General features: G+C 42.4%; 1 protein-coding gene across 1 annotated transcript in view; it reads left to right on the top strand.

The window, feature by feature from the left end:
* The first annotated feature begins 941 nt into the window (after positions 1-941).
* The window catches only part of TMCC3 (transmembrane and coiled-coil domain family 3), a 134,002-nt gene continuing 112,362 nt past the window's right edge, over positions 942-22,581 (top strand). The window contains exon 1 of the mRNA XM_030261460.4: positions 942-1,084. Coding sequence (XP_030117320.1) covers positions 1,073-1,084 — 12 coding nt within the window. The 5' untranslated portion in view covers positions 942-1,072. The remainder of the gene's footprint in view (positions 1,085-22,581) is intronic.

Here is a 22,581-nt window from a genome sequence, read left to right as displayed (position 1 = left end):
ACTAAGTTCAAGTGTAAACGTGATGACAGTTTTCCCTAACTTGTCTGCTTTTTATTTGTTAACTATCTTGCTAGAAATGAATTTCTGTGGGCTGCTATATGCTCACAGGACTGAGGTTTCATAAAAAGTTACTTAATGAATGTACCGGGACACAGAGAAAACTTGAAATAATGGTTTGCCCTAAGATAATTCACATGCTAGAGAATCTGAAATGTGTGGTGCTCTCTTCCCGAGACACAGCACAACCTGCTGCTCCGCGTTTGGCTGCTCGGCACACAGGCTCACCCGGGGTGTGTGTGTGCAGGTGCAACATGCCACCTCCACACACCTGACAGCGGGAGCCCTGGATTCTTGCATTTAACATTATTACAGAAAGTATATAATTATTAACAATAAATATCTTTTGAGATTGGATTCTATTTTAACTTGAGAACAGCTTGTCACTCTCATGGTGTACTACAGCTGCCAGGAAAAGCAAATTGCTGCTGGAATGTGTGTAATTTGCTTCGGCTGAGACTTGCTTCGTTACGAGAAGCTGGAGCACCGCGGGGTTCGAGCACCGAAAGCAGCGTGGTCCAGGTGGCTTCCCACGGTCGAAGCAGGCTGGGGCGATGCGGCCATCCAGCACCTCGGACCATCAGCCATCCAGCCCGCCGTCCCCTCGCTCCCCTGAGGGAGCAGCCCCAGCCCAGCCCTGCCGTGACCCGGACCGGCCAAGGCGGCGCGGCTGAGGGGCGAGCACGCTGCTTTCCGCGGGGGGCTCGCCACAGTGCTCCGGGCGCGGGCGCCCACGCGGCGTGACAAGCAGCCGCCGGAGCCGGGCGCCCGCCCCGCGCCTCTGCCCGGCCGCGGCTGCCCCAGCCCCCGGCAGCGGGCGGGGGCCGCGGCCGGGGAAGGGGCCGGGCGGCGGGGGTGGGTGGGCCCGGCCCCCCCGCGGCCGCGCTGCCTCGTGGCGGGCGCAGCCGTTGCGCCGCCGCTCAGTGCGGGCACCGCGCACGGAGGGGCCGCCGCGCCGGGAGGGGCGGGAGAGCGCGGCGCCGCGGCGGGGAGCCCCCGGCGCTGCCCGCCCAGCATGCTGCGCAAGGTAAGCACCGCGCTCGCCGCTCAGCTCCGGGCGCCCAGCCGGGCGAGTCCGGCCGGGGACGGGAGCGGGGGCAGCCGCAGGTCCGCCAGGGCCCCGCCAGGTGGCGCCTTGGCACCGGGCGGCCCCCGCGGGGCAGTTGCGCCCGTGAGGGCGGGCGGGGCGCGGAGCTGCGGGCGGGGTCCGAGGGGCGAGGTCCCAGGTGCGAGCAAACTTTGCCTCTCCGGGCGGGCCGTGCACCGGTCGGAGTTGCCATGGATGCCAGCGGCTTCGGAGAGCCGGGGCGCGGGGTCTCCCCGCAGGCCGCCGCCGCTGGCTGCGAACGCGGCTGCGGCGGCGCGGGGCGAGTGCCGAGCGCCCGGAGGCGCCCGGGGCTGCGGGCGGGAGCGGCGGCCGTGCGGCGGGGCGGGCGGCCGGGGGCTGCCCCCGCCGCTATTGTTCCCTGCACGGCCGCAGAGAATCACTTGGCTGCGAGATCTTGGGCACGGATAGACTTGGGCGAAGGGAACAGCTCTCCATCCACACTAGCAGCGGCGCTGGTGATGCCGTGTGTACGCGAACGCAAGGCTCTCATGACTGCCGAAGGCACTGCTAAAAGGTGTAGAAAAATAACCCGAAGCTCTTAGCCGAGGAGAGCGTGGTACCCAACCAGACCCCACTTTGGAATTGAAACCAAAAGCTATTAAAGTCCGTAGAGATCCTTTTCCTGATATCAAGCTCCAATCACTTCTCCTTCCAAAAAGGGAAGCTTCCCTTCTAGGTAGACTTGGGCGGCATCCTGAAACAGGCTGTAAAAGGATAGTGCCAGTGTAGAAGGCATGCTATCAAAAGAGTGAATCACTTTGCTCAGGCATCTTGTCCCACTGTTGTTCCTGTCTTGCTCCCATTTTACGTGATCTTTCCAAATTTTGTTGTTACATCCTTAGGCCCATAAGCCTAAGTGTACCGTAGATCAGACAACTGGAATAGTAAGACATCTCTCAAAATTCATGTTAAAAGACATAGAAAATCTCTTCCATCACTTCCTGGCGAGTGAGGTGGTTGGAGCCTGGGATCCTCTTCAGCTGTTTTGAGCCACAGATCCAGGTTGCAAAGGCTGTGCTTGTTTTGGCAGAGTCGGGGGAACACAGAATAAGCAAGATGATTTCTCTTTGTTTTGGGAGGAACCCTCTGCTTAGCTGGACTCCATAAGCCTGATACTGCTAATCTCTTTTACAAATAGCAGCATTTTACACTTAGTGTTAATTATTGTGTGTTTGTTATACAGTTTGGACAAGCTGGTTAAGAGAAAGCTGATTAATTCTATCCTCTCATAGTGAAAAATGTTGAACGAATGCTTTATTTGAATTTCATCTTCTTCCACTGCCCATCATAGTCCTATGCTAAGGAGAGGAAATGCAGAGGTTGTCATTATTTGAAATTAAGGGTTTATTAAAGGGCAAAATTACCTTGGGAATTGTGGATACAAGGTATTTGAGCCTTGTTTTTTTCTCGTACCTTATTCTGTGGTTGCTCAAGGACTGAATTGGGCTTTGAGCATTGGTTTATGCTGTCATCCTGTTTTGTGCTGAATGTTTATGAGCTGTTCATCACAGACTGACCTCCATGTGAATTATGGGCCACTTGTGCTAAATTTCTCTGCTATACACAACTACAGCACTGCCAAGAGATGTTAAACTAAGCTAACTTTAGCTAAAGTGATAAAATTTGTAATTCCTAATTTTTAGGCAACACCTTAGCACTAATGAAGGCTGCATAACAAATCATCCGAGAAAGAGAATCTCCTTCTAGACAAATGGATCAAGAAATAAAAAGAAATTGCAACTGTCACTTTGAATCAGTAGTGGTCTGATTCTACTTTAGGCATCCCACTGGGCAACCTTCCTCAGTGAGTTCGTAGTCCTTAGCATGTCTTGAAAAAATGGTAGTCAGTGTGGGGAACCAACAGTAAAATTAATTTCATGTCATGGCTCTCTGGAGTATGAAACTTCAATGTTGACCGCTTTGTCTCCTCTTTATTCTCTGCTGTTCCATAGGATTTTCTAGGATTTCCATCTTAATATCTCCTTTTTTTTTGCTTTTATATCTGTCAGAAAGGGAACATAAAACTCAGAGAAACCTTTGTTTTTCTTTGTTTCTTTGTTGTTCCCCATCATGTGATTGTGTGGCCATCAAGAGGAAGCCTAACATTTCAGACCCCTCTGTTTTCCTGTCCCTAAATGTAGTTTATGTTTCAGATATTGCTTCAAAAGAAAATAAATAAATAAAGCTGGACCACTGAGTTGGAAAGCTCAAGCTCTTGCATGGGAATTAGAAGGGGTCAAAAACTTTGTGTTAAATCTACACTTTCCGTTTGGTTCATGTTTTCCAAGGCCATCTGTGCTCATAAAGAAGCAATAAGTAAAATAGATGTTTTAGGGGCCTCATTAACATAACAAAAACCTGGGGTTTGTGGCTGGAGACATGAAATAATGTTCTTTCCCTTTCTGTTTGACGTGTACTGAAATTCAAATGTAATGCAGAGAAAATGGGCCTGTGAAGATGGGTGGAATCAGTGAAATGCTGGTGCCTCTGGGGAGCTGCTCTTGAGTTGTGTGGATGGGGTGGGCTTTCCCTAAGCTGAGCCCTTGGCTCCCCAGGTGAGCTGATCTCCCTGAGAAGCCTGCCAGCTCGCTGTGCTTCAGTCACTGAAGTGGGATGAAGTCCTTCAGGCGCTGGTGGCCAGAGGCCAGCAGTGGTGTATAGAGGCTGGCAATCCTGGGGCTTGTGTGCAGCACCCTCTGTGCTTTTGCTCCTGGGTCCAGAAGCACATCTTAGGCAGACAGCGCTCCACATGTTCCTCAGGTCCCTGCTGTAGTCTGTGGAGGAAAGCAGAGCAGTCCAGGCTAAGTGAAATCTGGCACTATTTGCATCGGGGCTGTGCAGCGTGGCCCAGAGAGCACCATGGACAGGGAAGGATGGGCAGTAGCAATGCTCTGCTAGCTTGCTGCTTTCAACATTTTCCTCTAGGCCTGGAGCTTAGCTCAACAGCTCTTACCAAGTGCCTGCCTCTGCTTACCACCCCTTCAGGCTCCTCCAGCTACTTGTGTCCAACCTGTTCTTCACAAAGGGAGCACTTTCTAAAAATCCTTGGAGGTTATTGATTACTAATTATCCTGACACTGTATTTAGGATGCTTTATAGGAGTTTGATCATTTCAGACAGAGTCCCCCCCCTTCCCTTGTCTCGACACTATCTTTTCAGACTTCAGAAATGTGATAGCTGTGTGTACAGATCTTCCTGGCCACCACTATTTCTCTTGCTCTTCAAGCTATTCAAAATAGCTAGAAACGACATAGATACATAGACATGTCCCGGTACTTTCTTGCTTGTATGAACCCTGTTACGTAATATGTAGGTGCTGCAGCTGGATGTGTAGCTAACATCAGCTGAGGCTGGTCCACTTGATTTTATTCCACATGAAAGATCTGATTCTTTTTCTTCCATATGCCCCTCTTTTCACTTAGTTTCTTATTAGTAAGAAAATGCTAATGCATATATAAGCAGGGGGAAAATCCCTGAGGTTATTTTCCTGTTTTTGCGTGCCTCCTCCTTCCTGGTCATTCAAATACAGTAGACTGGCATTGTGGTTAATGGAGACAAGCTGTCTGTTCTATTTTGCAGGAATGCGGTAACAGAGAGGACAGACTACATTTCCAGGTAACAGATGGAAAGCCACTTCCCCAGATCTCAACAATCTTGTCTCTTTGGATTTGTTCCTCTCAGTTTCTCTTGCCAGATGACCTACCTGTCTCAATTGACCATATTAGGAGTTAATTTATTCAGTCTCAGCAGTCTGTCACCAGATCACTAAAGTACATATTACATATAAATTCTCGCTTAATGTCTGTTTATATTATCTCTTGAGTATCAGCTCTGTGTACTTTGTTCATTTTCACTAGGGTAAACAAATTCACATGTCAAATACTGCCAGTGTTATTTCTTCAGGAAAGATGTACCTACACTTGGAAATTAATGAAAATCAAATACATCACCAAGAAATTAGTATTTAGGAACAACAAAAAAGAATAAATTAGTATGAGCAGAATATACTGAAAATACAGGCTGGGCTAAACAAAGTCTGTAATGAAGATGAAATTGTATGCTACTTCTGTTTTTGTTATGTATCCTTTAATACTCTTAGGTGGGTTTGGTCTCCAATACTCAATAATCTGTAACTACTCAATAATCTTAACTACTCTTAGTACTTATGGAGAGGGAAGGGAAACAGTCTGTTTAATTCATAAGGTAATTAATGAGGAGGGACAAATATACTTTGCCAGGTCCAAAACAGTGTTTGCTATATAGTTTATTAATCAGGTGTTTGAGGAGAATGAAAGCTTTATTTTTAGCAAGTTGTCATTATCTGGTCTTTACAATGCCTTGGGCAAAAACTGGGGCAATTTGTGCTAATGGGGGAGAGTGGCACTGTGACTCTGCTGGGGAAGAAACATGCCCTTTTGTAATATTTATCTGCTCAGAAATTGCCTTCAAATAATATATAATACTGTCAGTCAAAGACTAAATTTCAGGGTTGAAGTAATACACAGTTTTCTTTTTCAGCTGTTTTAGAGGTTCTACTATTTTGTCTACCCTCAGGGAATATGAAATGTGTTAGCAGTTAATCCATGACAACAGATAACTTACTTAAGCATTAGATTTAGCTGAGTTAACATGCTGTCATTTTAACTGGCTAAGACACAGGCCACCCTGGCACGGGGGAGGACTGAATAAATCCTGGCTCCAAACACAGCAGAGTGGCGGTTCAAACAGGGGGCTCTCCCTTTCGGGAGAAGCAGGACAGACAGACAGAGATTTCTTCTACAGTTGGGCATGCTGTGACAGGAGTGAGTTTAAGTGTATTTTAGTGAATTTAGGTGCCTGCAGCTGTTTAAGTACCTAAAAGATCTCATGATGTGCATGAGGATTTCAGTGGGAGATCAGCATCGCTTTTGAAGTACTAGAGAGGATTTGCTTTACCTCAAGCACTCCTCTTTGCTAAGGAGATCATCTTTCCCATTATTGTTTCTTCTGTGGTTTTTTATTGTGATTCAACTGACTAGCAGCAGGATTCATCTCTTCCAACAGTGTCTATGATGCAAAACCAGATCAAAATGGGGTCAAAATTTTCCAGTGCTTGAAAGTGGCAAGGATATAAAGGGCACCAAGGCAATGAAGCTGAGACTTCAGGCTCAGCAGTGATGTGTGCTGTGGCAAACAATAGATGATGGAAGGATATGTAATTCTACTCAGCAATGTAAAATAGGATGTTTAAGAGATAGAGTGAATTTTTCTGCAGTTTTCGAGGTCTTGAGTTGGAAGTGTCATTGTGATATAAAGAAATGTCAATGTGTTATCTCAGATAGATCTACCATCTACTTTAAATCTGTCTTAAGATACATTTTCTTAAGATTCAAGAGTAAATTTCTTTAAGGGTGAGCAATAAGGAATCAAAATGTAATGGAAAGTCAATAGGGTTTATGTATCAACGTCCCTGGGCTCACTTTCTAAAATGGCATGTAAATGACTGATGTGCTTTCAGCTGTCTTTTATTTTTATCTCCCACCTCTGTTGATAAGCAAAGAGGAGAGCAAGACATAATTGACATGGAGAGGAAGAATAGAAAGTTTGTTCAATCTGTGTCAGCAAAAGAACTGGGGCCATCAAATGAAACCATCAGGCCCCTCAAGTTCAGAGCAGAGGAATGAGCTCTGCATTTAATGTGAGATTCCTGGCCACTGGTGTTAGGGGGAGCATGAGTTTCCATGGATTCAAATTCACACAGAACATGCCCTTGAGGATAAAATGAACACTGCTGGCTCAAAACTCCCTTGACATGCAGATCTCCAGCAGCTGGGAAGTATTCTGGGGAGCAGCATTCCATGGTTATTCTAGTCATGGGAGTCTTCCCAAGATATCCACTGTTGGCCACTGTTCCAGCCAAGATACAGACATGGATTTAATATGAACCACTATGTTCCTTACCATCTAGCAACACAGAACTGAGCTTTATTTTCTGCTGAGCTTGCTTGTGAGATATTGAAGCTGTTAGTCATACCCTTGATTAAGCATATCACCTGAGAAAAATTTTATGAGTCTATGTTGTCTCAGAGAATATGTGCATAATTTGATATTGCATTTGTGAGAAAATAAATGGATGAAGGCTAAGATGTCTCAAGCATGTTGACTTTCACTGAACTAAACCCAGAAAGATTTGATTAAAGTAATTTCTTTTGTTCAAGATCACCCTTTAGGGCAGGGGTAGGTCAAGATGGCTGGTTGCACATTTGTCAAAAACTTGCCCATGCCAAGACGAGCATTTCCATTTCCTGTTGTTCTGAGGTGAAGACAAAGCACTTTCTAGCACAAAAGACACAGAGATGGGCCAGTTAACATATTTTCCTCTATATGTTCTCCACCACTGTCCTACTGACAAGACAATTAAATCTTAACTTTAAGAAACATATATGAAAAAAATAGGCATGGGGAAAGAAAAGGGAGAGATCAGCTGATTGAAGAGTAAGTAAAACTTCCAAAAGCCCTTGATAGTCTCCAGTTGTAAGGTAAAAAATGACTGAAGCTCCCTTTTTCTGCCTTGCTACAATATTTGTGCATATCTTGATGGATCTCATGAGGCTTTAGGACCTTTAAAATCAGGACACTGGCTCTCTGGTCACTGTTTTCCTGCTTCTGAGAAATTGATCTTAAGCAATTGTATTTAATTTAGTTGAACTTGACCTTGAATGCCAGAAACTATCATAAAAGGAAATGCTTCACTAGCCCATATTATTCTTATCAAAACTGTTTTTAAAGAGAAAATTAGGTTTTTATTAAAAAAAAAACCCAACAAACAAAATCCATAAAATATACTTCTGAGTTAAATATTATTATTCCAATGAAAAAGTAACCTCTATTTGGGAAAAAAAAAAGCAAGCTTAAATCTCTTTATTCTCAATAGGAAATCAAAATCTTTTCCACGAGAAAAAGAAATAATTTTTCACCTGCAGCAATACAATATTAATGCTTGATAGTTTGATTCAGATGTTCCACTTTTTGTCTTTTTGTTTGTAAATTAGTTCGATTTTGGTTTTTTTTTTTTTTTGTTGTTTTTTTTTTTTTGTGGTTTGTTTCTTTGTTTTATGGTTCATCCTGGTATTTGCTAGCATACAATTATTTGTACCAGTTGTCTAATTTGATAGTCTCCTAGTAGGTCTCCATTCTTTTCAGGTATTCTAAAAACAGTTTTATTATGTGTTCTCATTGTCTTTTCCAGCTTATTTCTGGACAGATCAATAAACACACTTTTTAATGCTTTTCAATTATCTTACTTTTTGTCAAGATGTACTTTCAGGTAACACAATTAATTAAAACTCCATTAACTGCTTAAAAAGGACATATCCCCTGGTGACAAACCTTTGGTACTGGCCTACTTGAGTTAATGAGTGTGAATGGATGTATGATAAATATTGATTTGCTGAAGAATAAAGGGGATTTTTTATTCTTTTGCTTGCTTTTTATGGTTAAGCCTGAAGAGATATACTTTCCATTGCTTTTTTACCACTCAGATTCAATCTGTTTGGATCTTCCTGAGAGGTAGAGCCTATTTCACCAACAGTGTGGCCAGCAGGACCAGGGCAGTGATTGTCCCTCTGTACTGGGCATTGGTGGGGGCACACGTCAAATCCTGTGTCCAGTTCTGGGCCCCTCACTGTAAGGTGCTGAAGTGCCCAGAGAAGGCAACAGAGGTGGTGAAAGGTCAGGAGAGTGAATCATGTGAGGAGTGGCTGAGGGAGCTGGGGGTGTTTGGCCTGGAGAAAAGGAGGCTTCAGAGGGAACCTCATCCTCTCTACAACCATCTAAAGGAGGCTGTAGCCAGGTGGGGGTCAGCCTCTTCTCCCAGGCACCCAGCAACAGGACAAGAAGACAGAGCCTTAAGCTGCACCAGACGAGGTTCAGGTTGGATATCGTGAAGAATTTCTTCATTGAAAATGTTGTCAAATATTGGAATGGACTGCCTAGGGAAGTGATGGAGTCACCATCCATGGAGGTGTTCAACAAATGACCAGATGTGGCACTAGTGATATAGTTAATTTGGTATGGAGATGTTTACTTAAAGGTTAGATTCAATGATATTTTCTTTTTTTCTGTTCCCTTCTCTGTTGTTGAAAGCAGGGCTGGTTGTCAAGGCTTTCAGTGCCACTCGCTGCTGCCAGGTCAATTACTTGTCTGGGCAAACTGTGCTTTTGTGGCTTGCAGAACACCTGCACAGGAGGGCAGCTGAGCACGAGACTAAATGAATGAGGGAAAGGAGCAGGCAAAAGGTCCCTCTGAAGGGTGATAAGTGCTATATTACATGAATAAATTTCAAATTTTTTAATTACTAGGGAAAAGTGTAGCCAGAGAGCTTTATAGGCTGCAATCCTAAGCGCTGTCATTGCAGAAACTGTGTAGAATGAGTTGAGTGTGTAAAGAATAAAATATATCTAGCCTTGGGTGGTAATAAAAGCTTCAGTTTTCTGATAGTTATTTATAATTTGTTCTTTTAATGTGTGATTCAAGAGGGGTTTTTTATCAAAGATTAATTTTTAATCTAATCCTACAACAGGTGACTTGTTTCAACTACTGTTTTCAGATTCTGAAAAGTAGGAGTGCAGATTCAGCAAGCAAGAATGTGTATCTACATATATGGTATTTGGGTAATTCATACATGTTGAGACAAAAATAACAGATTTATATCCTAATACACTGCCATACCAGTTCTAGGGGTGGGACTGAGTAGTCAAGACTTTTGCACTTGGCACCTCTGCTGCCAGACTACACAAATTCAATAACTGAAAAAAAGGTGAAGTTACTTTTATTCAGTAGTCTCTTACAGAAATACAGCATTGGTGGAGAATAAAGGAATCTGAAGTCCCTGGTAATGTATAGTAATCTAATGTAAATCCCCAGGCAATTTAAATTAATGTATTCTCGGCATGGTGCCTGGAGTAGGATGGGGGGGAGGAATGGGAAGGGATGAATCAGCTCTGATGTTTTGCAAGATCCTGCCTTCTAGTTCAATATTGTCTTGTTTTCTTTGCCTAAATTTATTCCTGACAAGTGGTGACAAAATGTTTTCATTAAAGAAAAGTTTCCTAGAATTGCAGAAATCATATAAAGTCTCCTGTGGCAAACTAGCATTCAGACTTACAAGTGGCCATATTCTCTTTGCCAGGTCTTAAAAGCTTTGGAATTCCTCATTGTTGCCTAAAATCCCTTTTTCCCCTGAGCCCCATTATCCAGCAGTGCAAGGCAAAGAGCACAGAAGTGCAACTCCTGCTGCTGCCCCATGCACAGAGGGAGAGCAGCTGCCTGCAGGAGTCCTGGGCAGCTGCAGTCAGGTTGTCCCTGATGCCGCAGTTGCCCTGACCCCAGGTGGGCTCAGGACAGTGCCAGCATGTGTCCTGACCTGCTTTTGCACTGCTTGATGTTGAATTATGGATCCCCTATGACATTCTTCTGCTAGAACCTCTCAGGTATGGGCATACAGTTTTAGAACTGCTGTCAAGAGAGGGCAAGCTGGTTCTTTGACAAGCTGGGCATAGGAAACAGTGCTATAAGAACGCTGCTGTAAGAATAACACAGGTTATTAGCACTTGCAAAGGGTGCTTGTGCCTCCTTTGTGCACAGCTGGTGAAGCGAGAGTAGATCCTGATTCTCTGGGGACAAACCCACCACTGTTTGGGTGGGGGGTAGCTGTGCCTCACTTCATATGTCCTCAAGAGCTGGTGACTTGAGTTTATTGGAACCTGCCATGCCTCTTTTCCAGCTGTGGTTCCTCAGTGAATTTGGATGAGAATGTGGGATCACTGTCAGACTGTGGCACTGTGGGGACAGATGAAAAAAAGACTATCTGTACCTGAGAAGTCAACCAGAGAGCTCCTGTCTCCAGCTCTAGGTCCAGGGACTGTATGTGGACCAGTTTTCCATGGGTGAGGTGGTGTAGGGGAGAGGAAGAGGGGGTGCCTGATGAACCAAGTGCTGGTGTCATTATTCTCAGCAATGCTGAGCACACTGGAGGTGGTTTTTAAATGCTGGTTCTGTGCTGATACACCACCTCCAGAATAGCCTGCCTGTAAGAAGTGCTCAGGTGTTCAGGCTGGGTTTTCTGTTCTCTGTGATAACTATTTTTAGACAGAATACAATTTAGAAATGGAAGACACAAATCACTGAATCAGAGGGAATCATGGCATTGAATGAAATGAAGAAAAAAATAATACTTTCCCCAGTCAGTTCACTTGTTTTGTGCTTCTGGGGTCCATTTTGATTTCATAAACACATTTTCTTACTTGGCACTGCTTCTGTAGGAATTTTTAAAGTATGTGTGTGTTTTTAGTATTTTGACTGTGCTTCAGATCAGCACTGTTAACCTTGCTCATTTGAATGGTTCAGTCCCCTGGGCCTATACAGCAGTCCTGCTGCTCCACAGATCAGATTTTGGCAAACAACTTTAGAGATGCTAACGAGTGTGGTGGAATAGGAGAGATACTCACCACATGGCTGAGTGTGCATTAAATACCCCTTGCCTTGCTATAACTTAATGCTCATAGGATTTCCCATCTTCAGAGTGGGAAGCATTAATGAATCTTCATGACACCACCATGAAGTGATGTAAATATGTATTATCATTATAGCACATGGGAAGGCAAGAGAGAAAATTTTCTTATGTAAAGATTGCCAGAAAAACCAAGGGGAAAACCTTAGTTTTAAATGACTGTCTTATCCTAGACAACTGGAAATCGCCTTTCTAAGTTGCTGTATTGTAAAAGCATACACTTGTGTAGGCACATGCATCAGTGCTCTCCTGAACAAAGAAATGTTCCTTAACTAGTGCTTGGGAAACCAGTGCAGCTTTGAAATAGCTGAATGGTTCTTCAGGGAAAAGCTGTGAAATTTTTATAACTATCACTGAGCTTACTAAGGGTTTTATATAGCTTGTTTAGCAATTTCAGACTTTTCTCATGTGAGTTCTCCTTCCCCATAACTCAGTTCGAAAAGAAGGATGGAGGAGAGGGAAAGGGACAGCACCTTCAGAACACATGAGGAGTGGGCCTTGTGTCTCTGGGCAATAGTTGGGAGGAGAGAGTGGCTGAAGTGGGGTGGTTTGGGACTGAGGATGCCTGACAGAGCTGTGGTGTGAAAATTCAGCCATTGAACAAAGCATTGCTGGGACCTTCAGGGACTCTCCTGCTAGTTCTGCTGGAGCATCCTTTCTTGGTCACTTTAGGTCCTGGTCTTTGTCTTCTCCTACTGCTTGTTACTGTCACACTTCACAGCCAATGCCATTTCAGTGTAATTCTACCCTTGGTGCATCCACCTCCTCCCATCTGTATTTGTTCTTTGCTCCTAGCAGCTCCTTGGCAACCTGCCACATGAGATATAATCTGCAGTCTCACGTAGAGAATTACTGTACTCTGACCTCTGCTGTGTTGCAAACTACTTCTCCTTCATAGGGCTTAATCCTGCAAAGAGCTAAACTCAGCCAGGCACCCCTATGGAAACTGCCTTCGTGCAGGTGGATTAATGGTTTAGAGCAGTGCATGTGTGGAAATACATTGACCACTAAAGGGTAGAAATCAGGATAATGGATTAGGTTTTCAAGTTAAGTCTATAAACTAGTTCTAGCTGTATAAAATAACTTTCTTTTTGGATAGGAGGATCTTCTTTCAGGAATAAAAAGCTAAGGTAAAAATGAAAACCTAGTCAGGATTACTAATGCAAATACCATAAGGTATTTCTTTTATTGCTAGCACTAATGTTTTCTGATCAGCTTGCAGTGAGCATAATTCAAGACTTTTATATATGTATTTGTATAGTATAAATCTAGAGATTCATGTGAAGTAGTATCTTCTAAGACAAATACTTAGGTATACTGAAGAACTAGGACACAGATAATTACGTTTCTTACCAAATTAAGTACCTGCATATTGAAATATCCATGAAACAACCCTTCTGAGGCATTCACTAGCTGTATCCCTGCTGATTCTGATGTACATTTCTACTAAACTTCTCTGAACTGTACAGTCTGACACCTCATTTTGTTCAAAGGCTGATCAGGTTAATTTGCTCACAGTAACATTGTTTCAGAAGCTACAAAGGGCATTTTTCCTGTACCTTAGGGAGCTCCACGATAACGATTTCTGTGGGCATTTCCCTTTCTGCTCTCCTTCCAAAGGAGATGCTCCCACAAATGCTGCCTCCCACCTTCAATCATACTGCTGTCCTCTTGGGGTGCACCCACCAGTGGTACATCCTTTCAAAATTACCTCCAGGCTCTGTGACTGGCTTCTTTAGCTCTAGTCACCATCTCCTGCTATGTGAAGTTTGTGTAGCTCTTCCCAATTCCTTCATGGTTTACTCTCTGGTCCCATTCTCTGGCTTTCACCACTGCTCCATGTCCTCTGCAGTCAGTGAGTGAGGCAGGTATCAGATGTTTTCTTTCCCCTCTCTTTCACTGCTCCCCACTTTCCCACTTCTTTCCTGAAAAGCCCCTCAGAGCCATCACCTCTGCATGGCATTGCCTTGTGAATGGAAATTTGGGTACAGGTCTCTCCCAGCTATCTTATACTGATAGGATGCTCATCAGACAATGAGGTGTGAAAGAGGGACAAAAAATACTCAAAGTGCAGTATTAGATTAATGTATCCCCTGTCTTCCTGAAAACAAAGGGACAGGTGATGTCCCAGTTTTCACTAATGCTGTATTTCAGTTTTTTCTATTAGCCAGAGGTACATGCTGCTACCCAGGAACTCCTGTGTACCATCACTCCTGTGATGTTTTGGCAGTTGTAAACCTTCCTATACTCTCTGTGGGTGCTTCCCAAGAAGATGGGTTAGTCAATGAGAAAAATGTTTGGTTTTCCCTCAGATTTTGGTTGTGTGTCTTACAGTGAGTCTATTGCCTCACAGGTACTGTTGTGTACTTCTGTGTTTGGGGTAAACACATGGGTTTGAATTCATATTGAGCACTTCTGTGTAGTCCTCACCAGCATCTAGAAAAGGAGGTATATGAACTTACTTTGTGGAAGTATCCTGCATTGCTACAACAGACTAAGAATTAGCATCTACATATCACATTTTGTAGTTTAAACCAATTGAGCTGTATGATTTGCCTTCTGGACTTTCCCTCTTGCTAAAAACAAGTGATGATTAGTGCCCAGTGTAGGTTAGACATGAGTAAAACGTTCAGCTAAACAGCTTGAATAACTTAACAAAATGGTGCCATTTTGCTTGCCTATTTGGAGCACAGAAAATCAGTCTACGTCCAAAGCTGGATCCCTACCACTGGATTTGTGGGTTTCTAGCAGTTTCTGACTTAAAGCCCCATTTACCATATAGTTACCATAATCATGCTTTTCAGCCATGAGTATGTAAACTGCACAGATTATGTTTGGGAATTGCATTGTGGAAATAGAGACAGATCTGTTTAATGAGGTACAAAACCTATTTTGCATGAAATGTATAAACTTCAGTTATCCATGAGACACAAAGGATAATTTTGATAACCAAGCTTTTTGAATATGGCAGGAATATTCAACATGATGAGCATTAAGAATTATGACCTCATCTGGGATGACCCAAAGCTTGTATATTTTAAGTGCTTCTCTATTGGATTTAAAGGATTTAATAGCATTTAGTGTTTGGGCTCCAGTAACTGCTGTTAGTATCCAACTCAAAAAGATCTGTAAAAGTCAAGTAGGTCCAAGAGCTTCTCACTGCCACTGGTAGTATTCAGTTGGCTATGACTGTGGACAGAAAAGAAGAATTTGGTTGCCTACTTCTTAAAGAGAGCCAGTGTGCCATTCCACAGTGTGCTTGCAGACTTAAAAAAAAAAGAAATCTTGCTTTCTTGAAAAGTTGTATTTTAAAGTTTTAAAGAGAAATACTTCTCTTTCTTGTTAGTGTTCGAAGCTCATAATGTTTTGAAATGCTTTTCTTGCTCTTTAAGAGAAAATCCCATTTCATTTGAAATAATTAGTACTCCTATGGCGATATTTGAAATAAAGACTATCTTGGATGATCAAAATAGGGAAAAAATGACTACAACTCATCACATGAACCTTACTGGTAGAATCTTATTAATGTATTAATTCTGAATGCTGATATTCACAAGCTAATCCATCCTCCTGTCTTCCACTATTGTTGTCTTTTAAATCTGTGGAAGGTTTTTCAGCCAATTGCAGTTGAAATAAGCTTCCCATTACCTTGCCAGAATGGTAAGGATCAGCTCAAAATCATCTGAGTTGGGATCTGATGGGATCTGTGTTTGCATTCTTGATATAAAGTAGACTATTCTCTCATTTGAAATGTGAAAAAGGTAATAGTAAGTGAGAACATCCTCATGTAGCTATGCATGGACAGTCATGGTGTCTCTCCAGCTGTTTTCATTTAACTGCTTTGCATTCTGCCAGATTGTGTATTGAGTGTCTTCTGCTCCATGGGCAGAGTGAATATATGAATCCAAAGAGATGCATCAATGAATAGATGTTGTTTGCCTATCAACAGACAGCCTGGGTCAATTCACTGGCAATCGCACGTCCTGAAGTCAGCTGTAGTCTGACACTGGTTTATCATTCTACCATGCAGTTAACTTGGAAAGGGGTCTGTGGCCTGTCCATCACCTCACTGGCTTTTTGAACACTTTGGTCCATTGGTTGAAAGGGTGCCAGTCCAAGGTCACTATTGGGATGTAAAGCTAGATCAAAAGTACCTGTAAGAAAGAAAATATCTAAAGCTAAGCTCAGGTAGTTCTGCTTTCTCTCCCTAATTCGTTCTTCTGCATGGCATGTGGTAGCTGGAGGTGGGTGAGCCATACTTTGTGGTGGAGACTGCAAAAATAACAGTGGTTTAAAGACCTTGCATTGTTCGTAGCAAAGGACTGCCTGAAAGGTGAGGAGTTCTTTGCAGGGCAGGAGTCTGGCTGGATACAGAAGATCAAGAGAGACCTGAACTCATGGCCTTGTTATTTTCAGATCAGTTAGTCTCTTACACAGGATAACCCAGCAGAAGATTCTGCAGTTGGTAAGTATTTATTTTCTGACCCATTTCTTTTTCTTGTGCTGTGTAAAACTGGTACTCTACCCTGGCACAAAACCAGCAGCTGGTTCTCTGTGCCCATGGGATTTGGAGATTCAGGAGGGTCCTTATTTTTGCATTCAGGAAGTTTGTTAACAATCACACATCACACTCTTTTACTATACTCTCTCAGACTGACAGAGTCTCCTTTTTATAGGTGGCTTTATGTCCATTTCACCATTCATTTAAAATGGTGGCTAGGTCTAATATAGCAGCAAATCAATAGACACAGGCTATCTCTGTAGTTCATTTTACCATAACCACTAGGAACTTCTTGCGACTCCACTTGCAAAGACTTTTTATCTGGCACCTTGTCCTGCACATTAGATGTGAACTAGAAAATAACTTGTTAGAAGTATCTTTGTTGGCTGTTGCCATGCACAGAGAAAGAGCAGAATCTTTATGGTCTTACATGCCAGAGGTTGTATAATGAGAAGACGGGTCTGGCTGTTACACACACAAACATAAATTTTGAAATGGGTGTTGCAGTGCTTGAATAAAAGTATCTGAGACATTCTGGTTTTCAGAACAAAACGTTGCAATTTCTAAGAAAATAATATGTGTGAAAGTACAAATGCCAGTGATGTACACTCTCACTGTATCACCACAGTTTCTGTAGGGTGACTTGATTCACTTAAATTAAAAGTGGGAACTCCATGGGGTTTTTTAGAGCATAGAATATGTCAGGGAAAATCTCAGGTAATGTTTTAAAGTAGTGCCACCTTATGGTTCATTTCAGAATAGGGATGTTTGGTGTCCCACCCTTGCAAAACACCCTTGCAAACCAGTGTGCACCTGACTGGGCTCTAATTTTCTTAAATGGTCACTCTCTGTGTTTCTGGTTGTGGGGGGTGGTGGACTGTACCTTTGACTATCAGGACTAATTACAGAGAAAATATGCAATTATTAGCTTGCTTTTCAAAGAAGAGCTGTTCCTTCTGTACAATTACCCAGCACATTGCTCTCATGGGCAAGAAGTCATGCTCCAAGACCATTCCTCCCAGATTCCTTGTATGACTGCCCAAGGCTCCTGTTTGTGCTGAGATGTTGCGTTCCGACCTAATGGCACAATCTAACATCTTGGTAGCTGCAGCCCAAATTCATCATACCTAGTCTCGCAGTCCTGTCATTCAAGCCATGGTAAATAATTGTTGATTGGTCAAGAGCTTTGAAATCCTGCCATCACATAAAGCTAAACTGAGCCACCCTATGCAGGGCGGGTTTCATAGATCTGATGTGACCATGCATACAGGGAAGTTAATCTTATAAAAATCCTTGCAGAAAAAACTGGTCCTCTTGGACTCTTCCTGTTCTTGTCCAGCTTGTGGCAGAAGTAGCTGCAGTGTGGATGCCGAAAGCTTGTCAGAGCTGCTTGGCTGTGTGGCTGCCCTGAATTCCCTCGGAAGTCAATTACGTATTGATGTATGCTCCTGTGTTAATTACAGCTACTGCTGCAGCGTGGTGACCTCTTTTGTCTGCAGTAGCCATAACAGTTTGCTAATAATTCTGGTTAGCCTGTGAGAGAAGTGTCACTAAATTACAGGAGAAAAAGTCCTGGAGATACTTTAGTTATTTTTTAGGTTTAAAAGTAGCAGTTTCTTCCAACAACTGCAATGCAGAAGTCCCAGAAGTGGTATTAAGAAATATGGGTTTCTTTGCTGTCCTGCTGAAAGCAGAGAAGTCAATTTCTTGTGGAAATTACTATTTGAGCTGGAATGAAGTAACAGAGGGATGGATGTATTGGAAGTAGCTAGGATGGATGTGCAGCTGTTACTGTTCTGCTGCTCAGTGCAGTTCATACAACCATCATCACTACCATCCCCAGGGTTAGCCCACCACAGATTGCAATGGGGTTAAAATCAACTAGGAGCCATTAGTTAGGTTTTGACTCTCTCTGTTGGATTAGTTTATACATATACAGACTGTTCTTCTTTCTTTTAGGTACATAGACACTACACAGCATCTTTATTGAGCATTGTGCAGAGATGGCCAGCCCAGCGTGGCTGTTAAATTCCCTCATATTCCAGCAGCAATACCATTTATTATAGAAGACAATAAAGCTTAGTAATGAAAATCACATCATTAATGTTAAATTAAATATAACTGTTGTTATAAATTTATCTTGTTTACAAAGGTGTGTATGTCAGGTTCTGTGGCTACAGAGAATGCTGTGGAAACTCAGTTTCCTAATGTCTTGAGCCTTTTAATTAATAGGCTTTTAAAAGCTAAATTAAACTACTATTTTCTGGTTTTACCATGTACGGTTCCCATACTTTTTCTTACAGCCTTTGTTCTATCAAATATTTCCACAGCTACGTGCAGGCTGCCTCATTTAATTTAATTGGCCAACAAAATCAAAACCTTGGCATCCTTCACTCTGGTTTTACAAAATACACATCATATTTGAGCTCATCATATTTGATATCTCCAGTATCTGTCTGATTGGCCTGAAATCAGCATTAGAAGTTTATTACATACATATAAACAAAATGATCCTGGAAATCTGATTTTCCTAGGGAACTAGTCTAACAAAATCTAGTCAAAAGTATGAAATTTACAGCCAATATAAGATGACAAACCTCAAAACTATCTATGGTGATAGAAGAATCCAAAAATGCAGGTGATGCTATGTGAGCTGCCTTGGAAGATCATGTGAAACCCTTCCCATCACTGCCTTCCATGATTCAAGGAATACTACTACGTTTACTTCTGAATGGCTGAACTTGCAGACTTGGGTCAGGTTCTTCTTGGGAACAAACAGTTACAGCTTTGCTGGCACCAGGTTCAGTGCCGGCACCATGCTGAATGCCAGCTGAAGGTGAGCACATTTTGGAGCAAATTTACAATGTACCTTCAATTGTCTATTTTCATAACACTTGAAAAAACTGTGCTGCCAATGCTGCCTATGCCTCAGGGCATCCATAGCAACTTTAATACATGGTATTGGTTTGTCAGACCTGCCTATGATTTATGCTTCTGCTTGACATTATTTTTGTTTAGTTGATATTTCCCTTTCATTGTAATAAAGCTTTTTTTTTCTTTTTCATCAAACAGTGACTGTATGTGTTATACAAAAATGAGAGAACTCATTGATGTGGAACTTAATCATGTTTCTCTGTGCCCTTGATATAATCTTTCAACAGCATCAACACTTTCAACAGTGTATTCACACTCCAATGCATGATGGGTTTATTGGTGTGACACAAACTACTAGATACCAAAATTATATATATTTGGGAAATATAGTAACTACAGCATTTGGAGCAGTTTCTGGTAAGTAATTTAAGTCCAGATTGAGGTGACTTTAGACACATATGGTAGGTCATAAAAACTTCTGACATAATTAAACATGTCTGTGACCATGTATAGCCTGCCGTGACAAGCCGGTGTGCTGATTGCATGGGCTGGATGCCAGAGCTCCCTGCTCAACCAGGAAACCTTACTCAGCTAAACAGGACTCTGTGACTCTCAGGTGTATAGTGCTGATCATGCTCAGCAGCACGTTTGCATTTATGCATTCTCACACTGCATTATAAGATGAATTGAATGGTTTTACTGCTCCAATTCTTTGAAAGAAAGGGGTTTAAGTTTTAGGAAAAAAGCTGACTCCCAAAAATGAGTCTATTCTCATTAGAAGTGTGATAATAATGGAATAATTATTATAGCTTTGTTTTGAAGTCTCATTTGACTTAAAATTTTAAGAGTGTAATTTTGTTTTATGTATTTTTGAGGCAGCAGTTAATGGTGTGGCTTTTGTTTTTTATAAACATATTTTATGGAGACAGAAGGTTATTTTATAAAGCATTTCCTACCTTTAGCATTATGTTGCTGAAATTGAGAGACAAAGAAAGAAGCCTTTCAAAGATTCTGCCACATTCTTAAATGCCAGGTTTTCCTATATGAAAGAAAACATTTAGAAAGTATTCAGGATAATACAAGTAGAGAAAGTGGGTTTTGGTTTGCTACTGAAAAGAGACTTCCTGTGGCTGTACAATCTTCTATGTTCAGGAGGGCTTATAGTTGTAGCAAGACTGATATTGCTGGAAAGGCACAGTTGTTTGTTTTAACATTCCCTGGCATCTAAGTATAGTCTCAGGTATAAAACAGCTACACAGTAGTTTTCCAGCCCTCTCCTTGATGTTCATGGCCAGGTATAAAGATGGGCTGACCTTTACTTGCCTCCAGCATATCTGATTGCCAGCCTTGAAGGCTTGCTTACACTTGTGTACAAGATCTTACTGTATATGTATGTGAGTGTTGGTTTATTTCTCTATATTAGAAAATCTCTCAGCTTTGTGTGAGGTGAGAAGACTGAAAACCATGCAATGTCTTGTTAGGGCTTTTTACATCTGCCAAAGGATGGTAGTTTGTGACAGACCCAGACTCTGATCTGTTTCAAATTGCACCAGTAATAAGAAACACAGCTTAATTTTATGCTGCTTACTTCTTAATGCATCTGCAGCCTTTGTATTGTCTTCACATTTTTAACAGAGGATTGGATTTTGGAAATCTGTCTGTATCATAAAAAGAATAGTGCTGATTTTCTCATATTTTTTACCTCAAAGGTGCACAGATGTACAAGAATTTGCACAAAGGGATTAAACAAGTAACATAGAGAATGATGTGTTATCCATGTTTCTCATGTGAGGGTGTTTTGTTTTAGTTACACCTCTTGGTGCATCCCCTGGAAAATTATTATGGATGCTACAAGCTGTGCAGGAAAAGAGGTTCCGCTGACGGGCACGGGTGATTAATGTTATGTCAACCTTCATGCTTTTATGGATCCTGCTGCAGGATCATTGTGTGAATCTGGGTGAGGTGCTCAGCCTGTGAGGTGGAAGTGGCATAGGGTCTAAAATGTAATATAATGCAGTAGTCTTGCAGTTTGTTGTTCAGGGCTCTGCAGTAAATTCTACCACTTGAATGCTCATCACCTGGTTTTGTCTTTCTTCAAAACCCTGCTGTGCTCTACAGGAGTGTGTTAGGATGGAGAGCTTTGGATAGTTGAGCTTTCATCCTTCTGCTCTGTTGCATCCTTCCAACACATGCTGCAAGAGAAAAAGAAAAATAATTGTTCATGAGGGAAATCTTACTAGGAGCTGGGCGCCCTGCAAGGTGCACATCAGCCCCATCTCCTTGCAGAAACCAAGCCTATCATGCCCTGTACCCTAGATTCTCTCAGTAGAGTACAAGTAGACCAAGCTGCCACAAGCTCTGCATCTGTAGTTGTGATCAGTCCCTTTTGTACATTCTGCTTTCTCAGGTTGAGGTTTTGAACAGCTGTTGCACTCTGAATCCAAAGCTTCCAGAAAGCCATGAAGTACCTGATGTGGTACCTAGTGTGCTCTAGAGCTGCTCTTAAATCCTAATGTCACTGCCTTTAAATGACTAGAGGAATTTACTTGGAAATGGATAAATCAGCAAGAATCTCCATGCAAGGTACAGCATATGAGTCCTTCTGCTTTACCTGTTCTGAGAGTTACTGCCTCCCCCAAGATTAAGGGTTGATGTTTTATACCAAAGTTAGTCTGTGATGTAACACTGTAATACGATATTGTACTTTGTACTGATAAATAGAGTACACACTCTGTGTAGATATATAATTACAGCAAGACTTTGGCTACTCAAAGACCCACAGAAGTCAAACAGAGTAGTTTGTTCTTCCATCTCTAATGTGGTTTCAAATTAGGCCCTTTCAAGGGACAAGGGCTCATGGTGTTCTTATAGGTAGGTTCCTTGTTGACCTTCAGGAGACAGACTCCCTGCATCAACTTTTCTGTGAACGCTGCAGCTGGCGGACAGGTAGATTGGTGTAAGGTTTAACATGCTTAAAGGGAGAAATAAAGTGCAGATCTGCAGGTAGGCTGCCAGGAGACTCTAGTGCCTTCAGCTGGCCGGGAGTGTTTTCTAAGATTTTGGGGGCTTTGAAATGAAGCTGGAATACTGGGAAAGTCATGGAGCAGGCAGTTTTGCCTGTATCAGCTGTGGTCAGTTCAGGCAGGTGCTACATTTTGACTTTCAGAAAAATTCACTTCCTCAAGCTCTTGCCAAGTGTGTAGCTCACCTGGGCTCACCATGTTGTTTACAAGCACTTGCTAGACCTGTTTTTAAGGACAGATGACAATATTCAGAGATGTGAATATAGATTTTATTTGAAATTGCTATGGCCTTGTAAATTCATGACTTTTTAAATGTTACGAATGCAACAAAGTCACATTTATTTGACACAACAATAAGGATGCACAGACTGAGAAACCTGTGTGTTGTGTTTATAAAGAGACCAGAAACTAACCTGATTCACTGTAACCATCCCCTTTTCAGAAGAAGTAGAGCATGAGTGAACTGGAA

The sequence above is a fragment of the Taeniopygia guttata genome, chromosome 1A (genome assembly GCF_048771995.1).
Source record: "Taeniopygia guttata chromosome 1A, bTaeGut7.mat, whole genome shotgun sequence".
In the NCBI taxonomy this organism is placed as follows: domain Eukaryota; kingdom Metazoa; phylum Chordata; class Aves; order Passeriformes; family Estrildidae; genus Taeniopygia; species Taeniopygia guttata.
This window is presented reverse-complemented; position numbering and strand designations above follow the sequence as displayed.